This window comes from Trichomycterus rosablanca, chromosome 9 (genome assembly GCF_030014385.1).
Source record: "Trichomycterus rosablanca isolate fTriRos1 chromosome 9, fTriRos1.hap1, whole genome shotgun sequence".
NCBI classification, from domain to species: domain Eukaryota; kingdom Metazoa; phylum Chordata; class Actinopteri; order Siluriformes; family Trichomycteridae; genus Trichomycterus; species Trichomycterus rosablanca.
In genome coordinates, this window is record NC_085996.1 from 9,974,326 (window position 1) to 9,993,115 (window position 18,790).

At 41.4% G+C, this 18,790-nt stretch overlaps 1 protein-coding gene across 2 annotated transcripts in view; it reads right to left on the minus strand.

The window, feature by feature from the left end:
* The window catches only part of epha7 (eph receptor A7), a 125,552-nt gene that overhangs the window by 73,220 nt on the left and 33,542 nt on the right, over positions 1–18,790 (minus strand). For both annotated transcript variants that reach the window (XM_063001847.1, XM_063001846.1), the window contains exon 4: positions 12,103–12,258. In XM_063001847.1, the coding sequence (XP_062857917.1) occupies positions 12,103–12,258 (156 nt within the window). The remainder of the gene's footprint in view (positions 1–12,102; positions 12,259–18,790) is intronic.

Consider the following 18,790-nt stretch of genomic DNA (forward strand, 5'->3'; position numbering starts at 1 on the left):
CAAACGCCTCAACTTCTTCTTTTTAGTTTGCAGTTTGGGGCTAAAAAATATACGTGAAGCTATACCCCATCTGGACCTGTACGCCACTTCTGAGCTAAACATGCATATTTGTATTTGTGTGTTTTACTGATATGTGTAGCAGGTGCAGTAGTGTTGTTGGGATTTTTATATTCTGTCTAAACTTGCCACAGCAACATGTTCCCTAGTAGGATTGTGCAAAATGTTGGTACCACAATCCCTAAAACACAAAATCTGAACGCATTATTGTTATTTTTTGCACCCTAATCTAGTCATGGCCGATCAGAAGTTTCCTCTCTCTTGTCGTTGCCGCCACTCCCACCACTGATCGGATGCAGGTAACCGCTTCTTTTCACTTGACAGGAGGGCGGGGTCTCAATGATCTCTGTTTCAGCCATTGTCCCTCCCCCCTACAGACCCCCAGTCAAACAAGAGTCTGCATGGAGACGCTTGTTTAAAAAATAAAACAAGATCTCAACATTGGCGATCGTGTGCAGCTAATCGCTTCTTTTCACCTGACAGGGGGGCGGGGTCTCAAAGATAGCAATATCGCACCCTGTGTTGGTGTCTCTGCACTAGCAATGATCTCTGTTTCAGACGCTTGTTTAAAAAATAAAACGATCTCAACATTGGCAATTGTGTGCAGCTAATCGCTTCTTTTCAGTCACAAAGAGTGCAGTATCACACCCTGTGTAGGTGCCTCGACGGGACAGCAGAGGCTGCACTTAGTCTTGGGGAGACAACGATGTCAGTTTCAGCCATTGTCCCTCCCCCTTACAGACCCACAGCCAAACAAGAGTCTGCATGGAGACGATTGTTTAAAAAATAAAACAAGATCTCAACACTGGCGATCGTGTGCAGCTAATCGTTTCTTTTCACCTGGCAGGGGCGGAGTCACAAAGAGTGCAGTATCACACCCTGTGTAGGTGCCTCGACGGGACAGCAGTCAGTTTCAGCCATTGTCCCTCCCCATTTTTTTAATGAAATTTTAAATAAGTACCAACAATCCTCAGATTAACTGGTGTTGGTTTTGACTACCAAAATGTATTTTTTTAATTTTTCTGCCTTTAGTGATGCCATTCTACCAGTTTCCACTCCCAGAAGCCTCCTGTTTAGATCTTTCCCTCTCTCCCTATCTCTCTCTCTCCTCCGACAGAACTTTCATTTCCTCGATTAATCTTGCTCTGCCCTGGAAAGCTGATGTCTCAATCATGTTCCGACCATGTGATTGCACGCTCGTGTCTGTGTGTGTGATCTCGTCTCCTCCGCAGGGTGCCGTCGGGTCGATTCTGAAGGAAAGAAGATGCGATTTTGATGGCGGAGGAGCTGCATGAATTATGCAGCCGGGCCAAACAGTAAAGACCCGAGATATATGCGACACGGGCAGCGTGTGCCACCGAGGACAGGCTGGTACAACATCTGGAAAATTACAACCAATTTAACCAGTACTTGACCAGTTACAGGGTCAACAAGTGTTTTGTATTTAAGACACCAGCATCACATTCAAAGCCAGTTGTTCTCACTTTGGCTTTATAGTTTATTTATTTTTTGGAATATAACTGCAGGGATTTACTTTAAGCCATTAGTAAGGTCAGCTACTGTATTGTTATAAGGCCTAGCTTACAGTCAGCATTCCGATTCATCCCAAACAGATTGGGTCTGGAACTTCAATTGCAAAAGGCTCTTTTTACTTAATGTGTATTGGCACAAATTCCCACAGACACACTCCAAAATGTTGTGGCTCCTGATATTGGCTATACATTTACCTGGTATCTGGTGAACAATACATATTTTAAACGACTTACAAAGAGAAGTCTGTAAATGAGAAATAAACACTTACAGGTTTTGCTCAAGGGTCTAAGTGTGGATTTCTACTGGTTTTGGATTTGAACTCATGACCTTTTGGTCAGTATTTCCAATTTAACTTATTAAAGCTAGTTAGGAAAGGCACATTCCAAGGAAATTCACCCTCTGCTTTCTATGAGAAATAAACAGATACATGATGCATGTCTTGCTCAAGGGTCCAAGTGTGGATTTCTACTGGTTTTGGATTTGAACTCATGACCTTTTGGTCAGTTATTAAAGCTGGTTGGCAAAAGCACATTTCAAGTAAATTCACCCTCTGCTTTCCATGAAAAAATAACAGATACATGTCTTGCTCAAGGGTCCAAGTGTGGATTTCTACTGGTTTTGGATTTGAACTCATGACCTTTCGGTCCATATTTCCAATTCAAGTTATTAAAGCCAGTTAGCTGGCAAAGGCACATTCCAAGGAAATTCAACCTCTGCTTTCCAGTGGCAGAATGTTAATTAGGTCAGCGCTGATCCTCAGTGTGTGTGTGTGTGTGTGTGTGTGTTGTGGCTAGACTCTGGAATGCTGTTCTCGTCTATGTTGACGCTATTAGTAGTCAAGTCAATAATTAAGCGTAGCTCTGGACTCCCTGCTGCCAAAGTGCTACAAGCAAAACTGGTTGGAGTAAAAGATGCCAGCTGAGAACGCAGGTTCGAAAATAAAGCGTCTTTTATTGAGGTGCCCAGTTTCATATACTGGAATGAAGCGAACACAACGGGCCGGGGGGAGATCGGATCGGATATAACCTCTTGACCACTGCAACAGTGACTCCAGATGTTTGGTTTTGGCGTTGGGATCAAGGGGGTTATAGCCTGGTCCTGTAGGACCCCCTGAGGCACTTTGTAAGATGAGGTGGACTGACCTAGGCAGTCTAGCTGTAGTTTCATCCATATTTATTATTTTTTGTGTAGCAGGTGCAGTATTGTTGTTAGGATTTGTATATTCCGTTTAAGAGGCCTTGTTATTAGAAACACATACACTGGTAGCACCACTGTTGCCTCACAGCAAGAAGGTCCTGGGTTCGATTCCCAGGTGGAGCAAACCTGAGGTGAATTGGAAATGATAAAATTATTTAATTAATTCCTTCCTTCCCTCCCTCCCTCCTGCCTGCACTACCATTAAGATGTTCAAAAATCCCAACAACACAGCTGTACCTACACACTACCATGTTATAACCATGTTAGTCTCATTGCAGTGCTCAGAATGGTGGACTGACCTAGGCAGTCAAGCTGTAGTTTCATCCACTTCTGAGCTAATCACTTAGCATATTTTCTGTGTTTTACTGGTATGTGTAGCAGGTGCAGTAGTGTTGTTAGGATCTTTATATTATGTTTTAGAGGCCTCTTTATTAGAAACACATACACTGTTTTCCTTCCTTCCTTCCTTCCTTGAGCACCATTTTTCTTCCTGCACTGACATCAAGGTCTTTGAAAATCCCAACAACACTGCTGTACCTACACACTACCATGTCATGACCATGTTAGTCTCATTTCAGTGTTGAAATTGGTCCGCCCCAAATTACATCGGTCAGTAGGGTTACATGGGGGTCCCTTTTTGATCGCAAATGGCGTACAGGGGGTGACAAAGTGGACAGAGCAACAGTTAGTAATTGTATACCAGCAAAGTTCACTTCCCGAGGCACTCTGTAAGATCAGGTGGACTGACCAAGGCAGTCTAGCTGTAGTTTCATCCACTTCTAAGCTAATCACTATGCATATTATCTGTGTGTTTTACTGGAATATGTAGCAGGTGCAGTAGTGTTGTTAGGATTTTTATATTCTGTTTAAGAGGCCTCTTTATTAGGAACACATACACTGTTAGTCTTTCTTCTTTCCATGAGCACCGTTTTCCTCCCTGCACTGACATCAAGGTCTTTAAAAATCCCAACAACACTGCTGTACCTAAACAGTGTGTTTTACTGGTATGTGTAGCAGGTGCAGTGGTGTCGTTATGATTTTTATTTTATGTTTAAGAGGCCTCTTTATTAGGAACACATACATTGTTAGCCTTCCTTCCTTTTTCCTCCCTGCACTGACATCAAGGTGTTTAAAAATCCCAACAACACTGCTGTACCTAAACACATTACCATGCCATGACCATGTTAGTCTCATTGCAGTGCTGAGAATGGTCCACCACCCAAATGGGGGTCCCTTTTTGATCGCAAATGGTGTACAGGCAACAGTTAGTAATTGTATACCAGAAAAGCTCACCTCCTGAGGCACTCTGTAAGATGAGGCAGACTGACCTAGGCAGCCTAGCTGTAGTTTCATCCATTTCTGAGCCAAACACTGTGCATATTTGTATCTGTGTGCGTTTTACTGGAATGTGTAGCAGGTGAAGTAGTGTTGTTAGGACTTTTAAATTCTTTTAAAGAGAGCGACTGTTAGTAATTGTATACCAGCAAAGTATACCTTGATCTGTGTGGCAGGTGCATCTTATAAAATAATAACCAGATAAGTGTCCCTAATAAAGTGTTTGGTAAATGCAGAAGTATTAAAATATTTATTGAAATCATGAAAAAAAAGCACCAGCCAAACACAGGCAGTGGTGGTGAGGCTGGAACACGCAGCCCCTCATCGTTTATTCCGAAAATCCATATCTATCAGGCTTTATTGCTCGACTCTTTTTCGATATGCCTGCAGATAAATGGAAAGCCAACATCTCCAGCTTCTCTCTTTCTTTACTCAGCGGAGACGCTGCCCAGTGGCGGCTCTGCCCACAGCTGATGCATGATTGATGCCATCTAGAGATCCCATCAACAATTTCATTCTTTCTTTAAAGGTTGAAAAGTAATAAAAACTTCAGTTTGAACTGAAATCTTCTAACGGTGCCTGGGCATGGACATCCACTAGGGCCAAAAGTATGTGGACACCTCGCTATGAGCTTGTAGGAAATCACACAGACTGAGTCAGAAGAGATGAGATGAGGCCACACTGGAGATCCTTCACACCCAACTTATTAAACCATGTCTTTACAGTATGCAAATGACTTTGTACATTTCGTCATGCGGGAAGAGTAAAAATGGGCCTTCCCCAAACTATATTAGGATATGGGTGTGGCTGAAACACATGCTGGAGTGTCCACATACTTTTGCCAATGTAATAATAATTCATTCCTTCTCTCTGTGGCATATAGAGCATGTACAACAGGCTGAAGTGGCCTTTTATGGGTTCGAATCTCAGCCAAGGTGGGTGCATAAACCCTGTACTGGACCCGCTGCAACCCTGACCAGGAAATGAAAAAAAAAAAATGCAAGTTCAACAAATACGACACAAATGGCAGGAGCTTCAGTCACAAAGTCTGCTCATTCGAATAGTGTTTCCGGTGTTTAATGGCATATGTGGGATATAGAAATGTAGGGCAGCTGTAGCCTAGTGGTTAAGGTACTGGACCAGTAATCAGAGGATTGCCGGTTCAGGCCCCACCACTGCCAGGTTGCCACTGTTGGGCCCTTGAGCAAGGCCCTTGAACCTCAATTGCTCAGATAGTACACTGTCACAAGTCGCTTTGGATAAAAGCGTATGCTAAATGCTGAACATGTAAATGTATATGGATACACCAAGAGAACAGTACATGTTTGAATGCTTGACCTCTACATTAAGAAGGTCTGCTGGCTCTTTTATGTTGTGGGTTTGAAAATAAAGCGTCCTTTATTAAGGTGCCCAGTTTAGTATACTGGAATGGAGCGAACACAACGGGTCCGAGTGGGAGGGGAACAGCGACTCCAGATATCTGTTTTTGAAGCTGAGATCACGGAAAGCGTAGTCGGGGCTTGTAGGACCTCCCGTTGCACTCTGTAAGACAAAGTGGACTGACCTATGCAGTCTAGCTGTAGTTTCATCCACTTCTGAGCTAATCACTAAGCATGTTTTTATTTGTGTTCCGTCTGTCTGGTTCAGTCATGCCGAGGTGCAATAAAACTCCTCAAGAAGACGTTATTTTTTACACTGACTAGGTTACGATCGCGCTCGTTTATTATCTGTACTATGACATGCCAAAGCCCTGATTTAAAATTTTATTGCGCTGCGCACTAATCCCCGTTCTGAAGGATTGCATGCGCCTGGTTGTTTAGCGCCAGCGGTTCTTCTTGGTCGTAAACATTCATTCCGAAGCCGTCCGGCTACATGTTTATTCAGCGGATGTAAATTGGCCCCCAATTACCTCAGACGGCTCCAAATCCCCCAGACGAAATCTTCATCCACGGCCCCGATAACTTAATCCACAGATAATTAAGATAAGACTTTGAAGAGTTCACTGTAACGCCGTCTCACATCTGTATACAGGCTGTTTTTAAATCCTTGTGTCTGGTTGTGACATTATTTATTCATTTTTACTGACTGCTTCATACCGGTCAGGGTCACAGTGAGTCTGGCCCTACCTAGGAACACTAGACGGTAAAACACTCTCAATGAGCGCCAATCCAGACACTACCTCGTTCATTCACTCACTTTAGGGAGACTTTTCTAGAGCTGCCAATTCACCTTCTGCATGTTTTCATGAGTTGGAAGGAACAGTAGCAAACACATGGAGAACATGCAAAACTCCACACAGACAGAAACTACACCTGATGATCAAGCACAGGTTCTTAGGACCCGTGTTGCAGCTCCTCTGCTGTGACACCATTTATTCAGAACATTACCCTGGTTGGGGTCGCAGTGGGTTCAGTGTCATCTGAAAACACTGGTCGCAGGACACCCTGAAGAGACCCACTTACTGAGTAGCCAATCCACCTTCTGCATGTGTTCATGAGTTGGAAAGTTCTGTAGCAAACACATGGAGAACATACAAAACTCAACAGACAGAAACTACAAGTGATGACTGAGCACAGGTACTTAGGACCCGTGTTGCAGCTCCACAGCTGTGACACCATTCATTCAGAACATTACCCTGGTTGGGGTCGCAGTGGGTTCAGTGTCATCTGAAAACACTGGTCGCAGGACCCACCTATTGAGTAGCCAATCCACCTTCTGCATGTTTTAGTGCTAGGTAAAACAAATGTACTTAAGAAAATCTGTGCCATGGTCACGCCTTTAAATAATGTATTAATTTTTATTAATCAATTTATTTTCATTCATTACTTCATTCTGGTCAGAGTCGCAGTGGGTCCTGAACCGTTCGCCACACACACAGGGCAACACACACTCATACATTCACTAACTCACACTTAGGGGGAATATAGATAGATATAGCCAATCCACCTTCAGATGGTTTTGAAAAATGGGAGGGAGTAAAAGTGCCAGGAGGAAAAAAAACAAAAAACATGTAGAGAACATGCAAAACTCATAATAGCCAAAGGAAAGTTGGTATACAGAGCCCACCCATTTTACCCACTGTGTCATGAAGACAGCTTTCAATTAAGTCACATGCAAAACTCAATAACCGGAGATGAAGTTCGAACCCAGGTTCCCAGGACCTATGTTGGTGTGCAGCACCCACTTTCTTAACAGTGCCACCCACGGTAACACATTTTTTAATTAGAGGGCAACACAGCATCACACATTTACTTTTACATAAGGCAATGTAGTGTAGCCAATCGACCTTCTGCACGTTATTGGTCAAGTTATTCACCTTCTGCATGTTATTGGTCATGTCATGTTATTCACCTTCTGCATGTTATTGGTCATGTCATGTTATCCACCTTCTGCATGTTATTGGTCATGTCATGTTATTCACCTTCTGCATGTTATTGGTCATGTTATCCACCTTCTGCATGTTATTGGTCATGTCATGTTATTCACCTTCTGCATGTTATTGGTCATGTTATTCACCTTCTGCATGTTATTGGTCATGTCATGTTATTCACCTTCTGCATGTTATTGGTCATGTTATCCACCTTCTGCATGTTATTGGTCATGTCATGTTATTCACCTTCTGCATGTTATTGGTCATGTTATCCACCTTCTGCATGTTATTGGTCATGTTATCCACCTTCTGCATGTTATTGGTCATGTCATGTTATTCACCTTCTGCATGTTATTGGTCATGTTATTCACCTTCTGCATGTTATTGGTCATGTCATGTTATTCACCTTCTGCATGTTATTGGTCATGTTATCCACCTTCTGCATGTTATTGGTCATGTCATGTTATTCACCTTCTGCATGTTATTGGTCATGTTATCCACCTTCTGCATGTTATTGGTCATGTCATGTTATTCACCTTCTGCATGTTATTGGTCATGTCATGTTATTCATGTTATTGGTCATGTTATTCACCTTCTGCATGTTATTGGTCATGTTATCCACCTTCTGCATGTTATTGGTCATGTTATCCACCTTCTGCATGTTAGTGACTTATACAGATTTGAGGAGAACATACAAAACTCCTGACAGATTTTGACTGGAGAAAATATTTGAACACATCCACAGGTCTCATAAGGCTGTGCTGCACCGACTGCGCCACAGACACCACCAGACATTAGAACCTTTAGCAATGAAGTCGTACAAATAATGAAACATTCTAACCAATTCTTTCACTGGCGTGACGTTGCCAGGTCTTCAGATGTCGCTAAATGAAACTCTAGCAATTTTTCGCTCACCCTGTGCTTTCAGCTCAGCATTCCAGAGAAAGATTTTTTAGGCGGATGCTGAAACCACACTGCAGCCATGTTCGTGAGGAAAACAGAGACAGAAAGCAAGAAATAGAACAACCAAACGACTGCCTGCTAATTTGGTGTAGCGGGTAACCATTAGACGAAACTGCTAAAAGCGTGTTCCTGTCTTTTGTTTGGGAGGCGAGTGAAGCAGGCGTGTGGGATGAAAACGTTTTACAGTGTGGGCTGGAGGGGAAGAAAAGAGGGAACGTAGCCTCACTAGATTACAGCTGTTAAAATTACGCTCCGTTATACACAGGTCCGAGAAGAATGCGTTATGTTAGCGCAAAGCTAAACTCTGCAGAACTTTGATATGCAAATTCGCATCGACTTCTGACCAATCGAACGGGTCGGTAAAGTGGTGTGGGCTGAAGAGTGGGTGTTGTGAGATGTGGGTTCACTGGGTTTCCTCCTGGTACTTTGGGGTCCTTCCACCTTCTGAAAGCATGCAGGATGTAAATTGGCTACATAGGTGAGTGAGTCGGTGAGTGAGTCAATAAGTGAGCGAGTCAATAAATGAGCGAGTGAGTCAGTGAGTCAGTGAGTGAGTGAATGAATGAGTGAGTCAAACGGTGAGTCAGTGAGTGAGTGAATGAATAAGTGAGTCAAACGGTGAGTCAGTGAATGACAGTCGGTAAATGAGTGAGTGAGTCAATGAGTGAGTAAGTGAGTTGGTGAGTGAGTGAGTCAATGAGTGAGTCAGACGGTCAGTGAATCACTGAGTGAGTGAGTGAGTCGGTGAGTGAGTGAATCAGTGAGTAAGTGAGTCAGACGGTCAGGGAGTAAATGAGTCAGTAAATGAGTTGGGGAGTGAATGAGTCAGTAAGTGAATCAGTGAGTGAGTGAGTCAGTAAGTGAGTGAGTGAGTTAATGAGTGAATGAGTGAGTGAGTGAGTGAGTCACTAAGTGAGCTAGTGAGTTGGTGAGTGAGTGAGTCAGTAAATCAGTGAGTGAGTGAGTCAGTAAATGAGTAAGTGAGTCAGTGAGTGAGTGAGTCAGTGAGTATGTGAATGAGTGAGTGAGCCAGACTAAGGAGGAGTCACTGAGTGAGTCGGTCAGTGAGTCAGTGAGTCAATACGTTAGTCAGTGAGTGAGTCAGTGAGTTAGTGAGTCAGTCAGTGAGTAAGTGAGTCAGTGAGTCAATATGTTAGTCAGTGAGTGAGTCAGTGAGTAAGTGAGTCAGTGAGTCAATATGTTAGTCAGTGAGTGAGTCAGTGAGTTAGTGAGTGAGTCAGTGAGTGAGCGAGTGAGTCACTGACTCACTTACTGTCAGTAAATGAGAAAGTGAGTGTGTTGCTCAATGTTACACTGGTGCTCTGTCCACAGGACCCACTGTGACTCTGACCAGGATAAATCATTATGTGCAAATGAATGATTAAATAAGGTCCAAAAACATGCAGAAGGTGGATTGCCTGCTCCAAACTGCTACTAGGGTGTTGCCCGGCAATAATGGTGTCCGGTCCTGGGTGTGTCCCTGCCTGGACCCACTGTGGCTCTGACCAGGATGAAGTGGTTAGTGCAAATGAATGAATGAATCAGACAGTGGTGGTGGCAAGGTGGCCCAGCTGGAAAAGTAGGTGTCACTCAGCAACAAGGTTCTGGATTCAATACTTGCTTCTACCCACTGTGCGGAAGAACTTTGGCATGTTCTCTACATGTAAATGTAAGCTTTGTTCCGGTTTCCTTCCACACAAAATTGATTTGAGAGTCAGAGGGCGAAGGTGTAAGTGGGTTTTGGCAGATCTGTGTACACTGTCCCACAGTGTTTCCAGGAGGCTCAGACCCACTGTGACCCTGACCTCAATGGCTCGCTTATGGGGAAAGGTTCTCCATGAATAAATCTGATTGTACTGGATTAACAAGCCAACAGCAGCCTCCCCGCCTGCCTCACTCTCCCGCTCTGCCCGACGCGACTGTGTAAACAAGTCATCAATGGCTGGAGCGTAATTGCGGCACTCGCCGGAACAAATGAAAGTTGGGGGGTGGGGGTGGGGGGTGGGGGTCGGGCAAACAGAGAGGAACGAGGGGAGGGAGGACAGGAACCGAGAGGTGGGAAGGAGCGTCCGGGACCCGTGGCTTCCATTGCTGACACTAATTGCAATGTAATTTGACGGAAAACAGCAAATTGGCCCTCTGTTCATTAGCTACCCGACAGAAATTATACAGAGAGAGAGAGTCGGAGCGAGGAGCAACATTAGTGTTCACAATTGTAATGACATATTGGACAAATTAAAGGTTTTGGGTTCACCAGAGATGGTCTGGGTTTTAAATAATCTGGCATATATTTTAAAAAATAGCATATCATCAGCTCAAGGGTTATAAATAGGACGTGGTTTGGAAAGCAGCCGGGAATTCACTCCCGTGTGCTGTGTAAACAATGTTCGCATGTCATAAACATAGGTGTCTGAAGTGGCAGTTGTAGTCTAGTGGTTAAGGTACTGGACTAATAGAAGGTCATCAGAAGGTCGCTGGTTCAAGTCCCACCACTGCCAAGCAAGGCCTTTACCCCTCAATTGCTTAGACTGTATACTGCCAAGTATTGTAAGTCGCTTTGGATAAAGGTGTCTGATAAATAGCTTTAAAAAATCACCGAATTCCATAGAGGTTCTCACCCATGGGGTCAGGACACCACATAGGTCATCTGACATGAGCATGGGGTCACAGGAGATTACTATTATTATCAATGTTATGTTATTAGTATTATTATTAGTATTTGCACTCTCAGGCGCTTTGATGTGCCGTCATCTCTCCCAAGGGAATCGACAACTTGAGCCCTGTTTCGCCCAAAGACTCAACCGAAGGGCAGCGAATAGATCATAGCAGTCAGTGAGTGAGTCAGTAAGTAAGTAGGTGAGTAGTGAATGAATGAGTAAGTGAGTGAGTGCGTCAATAAGTGAGTGAGTCAGTAAGTGAGTGAGTTAGTAAGTAAGTGAGTCAGTATGTGAGTGAGTCAGTAAGTAAGTCGGTGAGTAGTGAGTGAATGACTGAGTGAGTGAATCAGTGAGTGAGTAAGAAAGTAAGTGGGTGAGTAGTGAATAAATGAGTGAGTGAGTCAATAAGTGAGTGAGTCAGTGAGTGAGTGAGTCAGTAAGTGGGTGAGTAGTGAATGAATGAGTGAGTGAATGAGTCAGTGAGTGAGTCAATGAGTGAGTCAATCAGTCACCACGGCAGATCCTGGAGATGAGGCGGAGCTTACAGCTTACAGTCTTTTCCCTAGGTAAGCAGTGGGAATGTGGCGGGGTCACAAACATTTTAAAGCACTCCAGTGCTGTGTGTTTAGGAATCAGAATCAAGACCATTCTGTCAAAAGTAACATGACTGCTATCCACGTCATGCAATTACTAACACTAGGAATAAAAAGAAAGACTCTGAGAGAACTAAATCCAACAGTAAGTCTATTTCTGAATCATATCTTTTGAAGAATCTGTTTCTGTACTCGAGTCTGAAGCACGGTTACTTCTGTAAGGGATTAAACTTGTCTGTTTTAATATGGAAGCAGTTTTAGAAAGTAACCACCTCTCCATAAAAGTAAACCCACTTACTGCCAACTTTTGCAAAGACTTTCCCAGACAAGATCCTTCTAGGGATCAGAGCTGGTCCTGAAAAAGCTACAACAAATATAATACGTCTGTCTGACTTACTGGTGCAGGCATAGGAGGGGGGATCAGAGGGCGCTCTGTAGTACCCGTCCTCACATTCGCATCTCCAGGATCCCTCTCTGTCGCTATAACTGTGGGCGGGACATCGGGAGCATTGCAGATCCTGCGACGAGGACTTGTAAAAGCCGCGACCACAAGCTGAAACGAAAAGGAAAAACGTGACAATGTAAGAGAGAATGTGAATAAGAGAGAGAGGAGAGAGAGTTATAGGCACTTTCACAGTTGAGCTGATATGAAAGAAGGCAGGGCAGAACAGATCTGAGCTTGTGTTCACATCTTACAACAGCTGGTGTTTGAATCAAACCGACCCGTCGGCATCATGAACACTCAGAAAAAAACAACATGAGCAGGAAGCCGAGCAGACCTTCCTTTTCTTTATTCAGTACTGATCAGATCATTCCCCCCGCTGCAGGTTTATTTTTAAATAACCATTTTTTACATTTCGGTGAAAGAGACAAATGTCCTCCAAGTCGGGTACAAACAAAGGCAAGGTTAATGTCAAAAATAGGCAACTTAAAGGGATTAATTCAGCATTCAGCTTTAAAATGAGGAAAAAAGGACGTCCTGCAGGCAGCCCGGATCAGAGATGAAGCTGAAATTAGGGCCGGATAGCCGGAGGCCCAGCGCAAATCTCTCCCCCACGTCTCAATGACAGTGAGTCATTTACACCGCCAATTTACTTTATCAGGCCAAGAGAAAAAGTTCTAGAAGGGCGGCTAAGTGGGTAGCACTGTCGCCTCACAGCAAGAAGGTTCTGGGTTCGATCCCCAGGTGGGGCGGTTCGGGTCCTTTCTGTGCAGAGTTTGCATGTTCTCCCCGTGTCTGCGTGGGTTTCCTCCCACAGTATAAAAACATGCAGCCAGGCTAATTGGAGATATTGAATTGTCCTATAGATACCTAGCCGCTAGGATGCATAAACCAGTGCATTGTAGTGCCGGTCCCAAGCCCGGATAAATACGGAGGGTTGTGTCAGGAAGGGCATCCGGCATAAAAACTGTGCCAAATCAATAATGCGGATCACGGTCCGACGCCGACCCCTAATGGGAGCAGCCGAGGAAATAGATAGACAGAAAAAGTAGCAGACATTGTACTTTTCAAATAAAAGAAACGTAACATCAATGCGCTCAACCTGAATGGAATTCAGTTACTAAACAAGAGCATGTCATGCTAAGCATGTGCTTATTACACATAGCAGACGTTCCATTCCAAAATATGAACAAAACTTGAACGCCATGTCTGAAACAAAACCTGGGAAAGGAGCAGCAAATAGATTGTAGTGCCTCGGCAGTGGCGTCACCAATCACTGGGCCTATCCTGGAGAAGAGGCGGAGCTTACTTCTTATATGCCTTAAAATGCTTCCCACTGAGGCGCCTTAATTTGAAGCGATAATCTGACTGAATAACGAGGGAGCATTCGATGCTTTCTTAGCCATGAAGACAATCCCAGCATTCAGTGCAAAAGCACGTCATGCTAAGCTTGTGCTTATTAAACATAACAGACGTTCCATTCCAAAATCTGAACAAAACTTAAACGCCATGTCTGAAACCAAATCTGGGAAAGGATCTGCAAGGTGTCTGAGGTGCAGTTTGGGTGATTCCAAGCAAACGACACACAAGCTCAGGTGCCTCTGCCACACCCATTAGTAACAGGTGTATGAAATCTGTGCCATAAAAAATTAATAAATCAGATCTTTCCAACTTGTGGCAACAGGTTGGAAAAGGTCCTTTCCTGTTCTGAACAAAGCAAGGTCTATAAAGACGTGGCTGCATCTGAAATCACATGCTTAAACAGTACATAGTAGATTGGAGGCAGTGAGCACTGCTCATCCGGTACAGCAGTAAGCTCTTTCATTTACATTTTCAGCATTTAGCAGACGCTGTTATCCAAAGCGACTTACATTATACAGTCTAAGCAATTGAGGGTTAAGGGCCTTGCTCAAGGGCCCAACAGTGGCAACCTGGCAGTGGTGGGGTTTGAACAAGCAACCTTCTGCTTACTAGTCCAGTACTCTAACCACTAGGCTACAACTGCCTCTTTCAGTACACAAGTGTGCAGTATGCACACAATAGTCATCTTACCAAAGTCACGAGATGCATGACGTCACATCGCCAAGCTTATAACAATTTTAAAATCAGACAAAATGAATTTAGTTGCTCTCCACAAAGCTACTCATATTCAGGGTTGTACTTAATAATAAAATTTTCCATTTTTGTCTTACTCTTAAATATAGAAATACACAAGAATGTTAGTAAGTACAGTTCTCAGCTTAATTGCTTAGTAATCATTAGTTCTCTAAAGTAGCTTGGGGCTGGTCCATTTTTGGCTTTGTAGGAAAGCATCATTGACTTTATATTAGCCATATATTATGGTCCATGGTCCAACAAGCTCAAAGTCAGATGTCTATATACTTTTGCTTATTAAAAAGTTAAATAGTTATATATGTAGTATATCAACATATCAAAATTAGAAGCACAGGCAGATTTGTTCTATTGCAGTCTCTAAGCTCATGATAATAAAAAGCCTGCTTGGCTGTAGGCAGTTAATCTGTTCCAGCAGCTTCTATTTCATAGCAAACCTGAATTTCTGGATATTTGAATTATATGAGGTAGCAAATAGAATTTTCTTTGTGACCTTGGCAAACACCACATCCACTACTATTTTTAATGTGTGCTGGCAAACTAGCCGTAATTATATGGACACCCAGCTGTAGTCAATTAGAAGAAATAACCAATGAATTAGCAGGACATGCAACAAATAAAAGGACATCATAGAAATGTTTACACTGTAAAATGAATAATGTTAGTTGGATGGATAGCTTTGAACCAGTAAAAATAATAATAATAACAAACAACAATAATAATAATAATAAAAAAAATAAAAACAACAATAATAATAATGAAGTAATAACAATAATAATAATAATAATTATTATTATTATAATTATTATTATTATTAATTTATATTTTTATTATTTTCTTTTCTTTTTTATTATTATTATTATTTTTTTATTATTCCAAAACTGCCACGAGTAAAAAACTGTATAAAATGAAGGGTTAAGACAGGTCAAGCTTGGTGTTAATTTATTTATTCATTTTTTACACTTTTTAAATGATTTTTTATTTAATTTATTGAATTTACCTTTTTATTGTGCACCTTCTCATCACAGCTCAGACAGAAATGCGCTATTCTGGTCAGGCATTTACTCACATTCAAGTAAAGCTAATCCACAAATACTCACACATGCATCCGCCAGCTGCTCGGGAGAACCCGACCCCTTCGCTTTCTTGTAAAGCCATGAACACGCCCGCATCTCCATAATGGTTATTTGTAGATTTCATGCACTGCTATGTGTTTAATGATTATTACTAAGGACATTGCTTTTACAGTCAAATAGTGAACCTGCAGTGATTTTAAGATTTGTATTTATTTTTCTTCACAACAGTTTTAGAAAAGAAAAAAATACCTCTTGTATGCCAGAGGCTTTGCCCATTTCTCCTTTTTAACACCTCGGCATTGAAAATGGGGGTTTAGGAGGGGCAAAGTATACCTATTTCAGCTACATAAAAGCCTTGTCACTGTCTATTTAGCTCAGAGTTGGCGCCTGGCACGGCCGGGCTGAATAAAAGCGCTCTCTGGTTGCTAAAGGAGAAAGAGATGCGATTTTATCTGGGGTATTTTGAACCTGCAAAGGCTGGTAATTGAAAGCAGGACCTAAAGCTGAGTCTGAGGGATGGGAAACAGAAAAATACATGACGGTGATTAAAGCTTCAAGCTTTTAGTATCGGGTTTATTATACAATTGGTGTTTTATTAATTCAATAAAAATTTACATTTAGTAATAAATAATTGCCTCATGACTGAACATCTGTTTATTTGTCTTGATAATTGGACTCTTTCTTTGCTTTTTTTTTTTTATTAATTAATTATGGCTAGGCAGATGGTCCAAATAAAACATACAAAAAATTGCTGTGCTGATAAGGTATTTTTTAAATGATTATCATGTGATGCATTATCAAAATTATTAATTTTATTTGTAATACAGAACTTCAATAAAGATGAATTAAAGTGTCAGGCATGATACCTGTCGAGACTAATGATATTGCTGTATTTTTACTAGTCACATTATTTTACTGGTACGTTTTTTTTTTGTTTGTTTGTTTTTTTGCATGTGTTTTAACAATATATTTTTTTATTTTGGTTTATTTATTTTCATTATTTATTTTCCATTTATTATTATTATTATTATTATCAGTCTATTGAATAGAGCATTGCCAGCAGTAAACATTATTTTACTGATATTTGTGCTATTAATTCATTAATTCATTCATTTATTCATTAATTAAATTTATTTATTTAATTGCTTGCTTGTTCTTTTGTAAGACAGACAAAACCATTATTATTATTATTATTATTAATTATTATTATTATTATTATTATCATCATTATCATCATCAGTCTATTGCTAGCAGTAAACATTATTTTACTATTTTACATTATCTAATATTTATTTATTTATTTAATTGCTTGCTTGTTTGTTTGTAAGGAAGAAAAAGCAATTGTTATTATTATTATTATTATTATTTTATTATTATTAACATTGTTATTATTTTAATATTATTATCATTATTATTATTATTATTATTATTATTATTATCATTATTATTGTTATTATTATTATTATTATTATTATTATTATTATTATTATTATTATTATTATTATCAGTCTATGGAAAAGAGCATTGCCAGCAATAAACATTGTCTTACTAATATTTATTTATTTATTTGTTTGTTTGTTTATTTGTTTGTTGGTTGGTTAATATTTCTTGCATCCCTTATTCCAGTAAAGAATATCATTAAATATAAGAAATAGCAGCACCAAATTAAAAATAAATTAATAAATAAAACATAAATCAATCTTCCAAAAAATTTAACCTAAATCAATTTAAATAGTTGATAATCAATCAGCCCGGGGCTTCTGCTGATCCGCTATATGCTTCAGCCCTGTCCGAGTGTCCGAGCCCCGGCAGGAGAGCTTGATCCAACATGAGCTGAGGACTTAAGCCCTGACCACAGTCTCTCCGCAGCTCCCTTGCTAACATGCTAAGATTAGCGCTGTCACAAATCACCAAAACAGGAGGGCTCTTAACCCGCTGACACCCCGTTTTTTCACAAGCTCTTAGCAGGGCTGGTTTATTTTTATGTTCGTGCCATCAAGGTGTGTTTATGGGAGCGTCTGAGGAGCCCAGGAATCTTTGATGTTTACACAAGCAACTTGGCAGCAAATTAGCCTTTAAATCAAAGTGTGGGCTGAAGATAGGATCATCTTAAAGACGTCAATCTTCCTCTCCTTCACATTTATTCACTTCACTCCGGACTGACATGTACAAACACGGGCATTTCTGCAGGCCTGCCTATAGGCACAAACACAGCGCTTGGCATGGCTAGCTATTAACAATAAACCATTCTTATGCTAACATACCCCAGAAATGATGGATGATAGCCTAGCAAGCAACCTCCTGACAGCTTTATTTGTAAGAAAAACAAAGCCAAAATCATCTGTTTGCATAATCGTCTTGGTAATCTTTGCTAGCATATAATTATTAGCACTCTGTGACCAAATGCGGCAAGATTTACTCAAGAACATGATGCATAACAAGAAGTAGATGGAATTATACACCAAGCTGACATTATGAATTTCTTCTGGATTGGAAAATCATCATATTAACAATTTAATGAAGGGTTTTTGTCAGTCTACAATCAAGAAGCAAAGCTGATAGAACAAGCTAACGCAGGAAGCACGAATGTAACTGTTTATAGACAACCCAGGCTTTATTTACTACCATTAACAGTCATTGACCATTGAGAAATACACTGATCAGCATATAGGAGCACTTCGTAGTTCTACAATTACTGACTGTAGTCCATCTGTTTCTCTGCATGCTTTGTTAGCCCCCTTTCATGCTGTTCTTTAATGGTCAGGACTCTCCAAGGACCACTGCAGAGTAGGTATTATTTAGGTGGTGGATGATTCTCAGCACTGCAGTGACACTGACATGGTGGTGGTGTGTTAGTGTGTGTTGTGCTGGTATGAGTGGATCAGACACAGCAGCACTGCTGGAGTTTTTAAACACCTCACTGTCACTGCGTGACTGAGAATAGTCCACCAATCAAAAATATCCAGCCAACAGCGACCCGTAGGTGACCAACTCAAACAGCAGCAACAGATGCGCGATTGTCCCTGACTTTACATCTACAAGGTGGACCAACTAGGTAGTGAGTGGGCACGGTATTTAAAAACTCCAGCAGCACTGCTGTGTCTGATCCACTCATACCAGCACAACACACACTAACACACCACCACCATGTCAGTGTCACTGCAGTGCTGAGAATGATCCACCACCCAAATAATACCTGCTCCGTGGTGGTCCTGTGGGGGTCCTGACCATTAAAGAACAGGGTGAAAGCAGGCTAAAAATTATGTAGAGAAACAGATGGACTACAGTCAGTAATTGTCGAACTTCAAAGTGCTTCTATATGGTAAGTGGAGCTGATAAAATGGACAGTGAGTGTAGAAACAAGGAGGTGGTTTTAATGTTGTGGCTGATCGGTGTAAATATCCAGTATTTTAAGATTGATAGGATATGTGGCCATGAATGCTACAGAAGCTAAT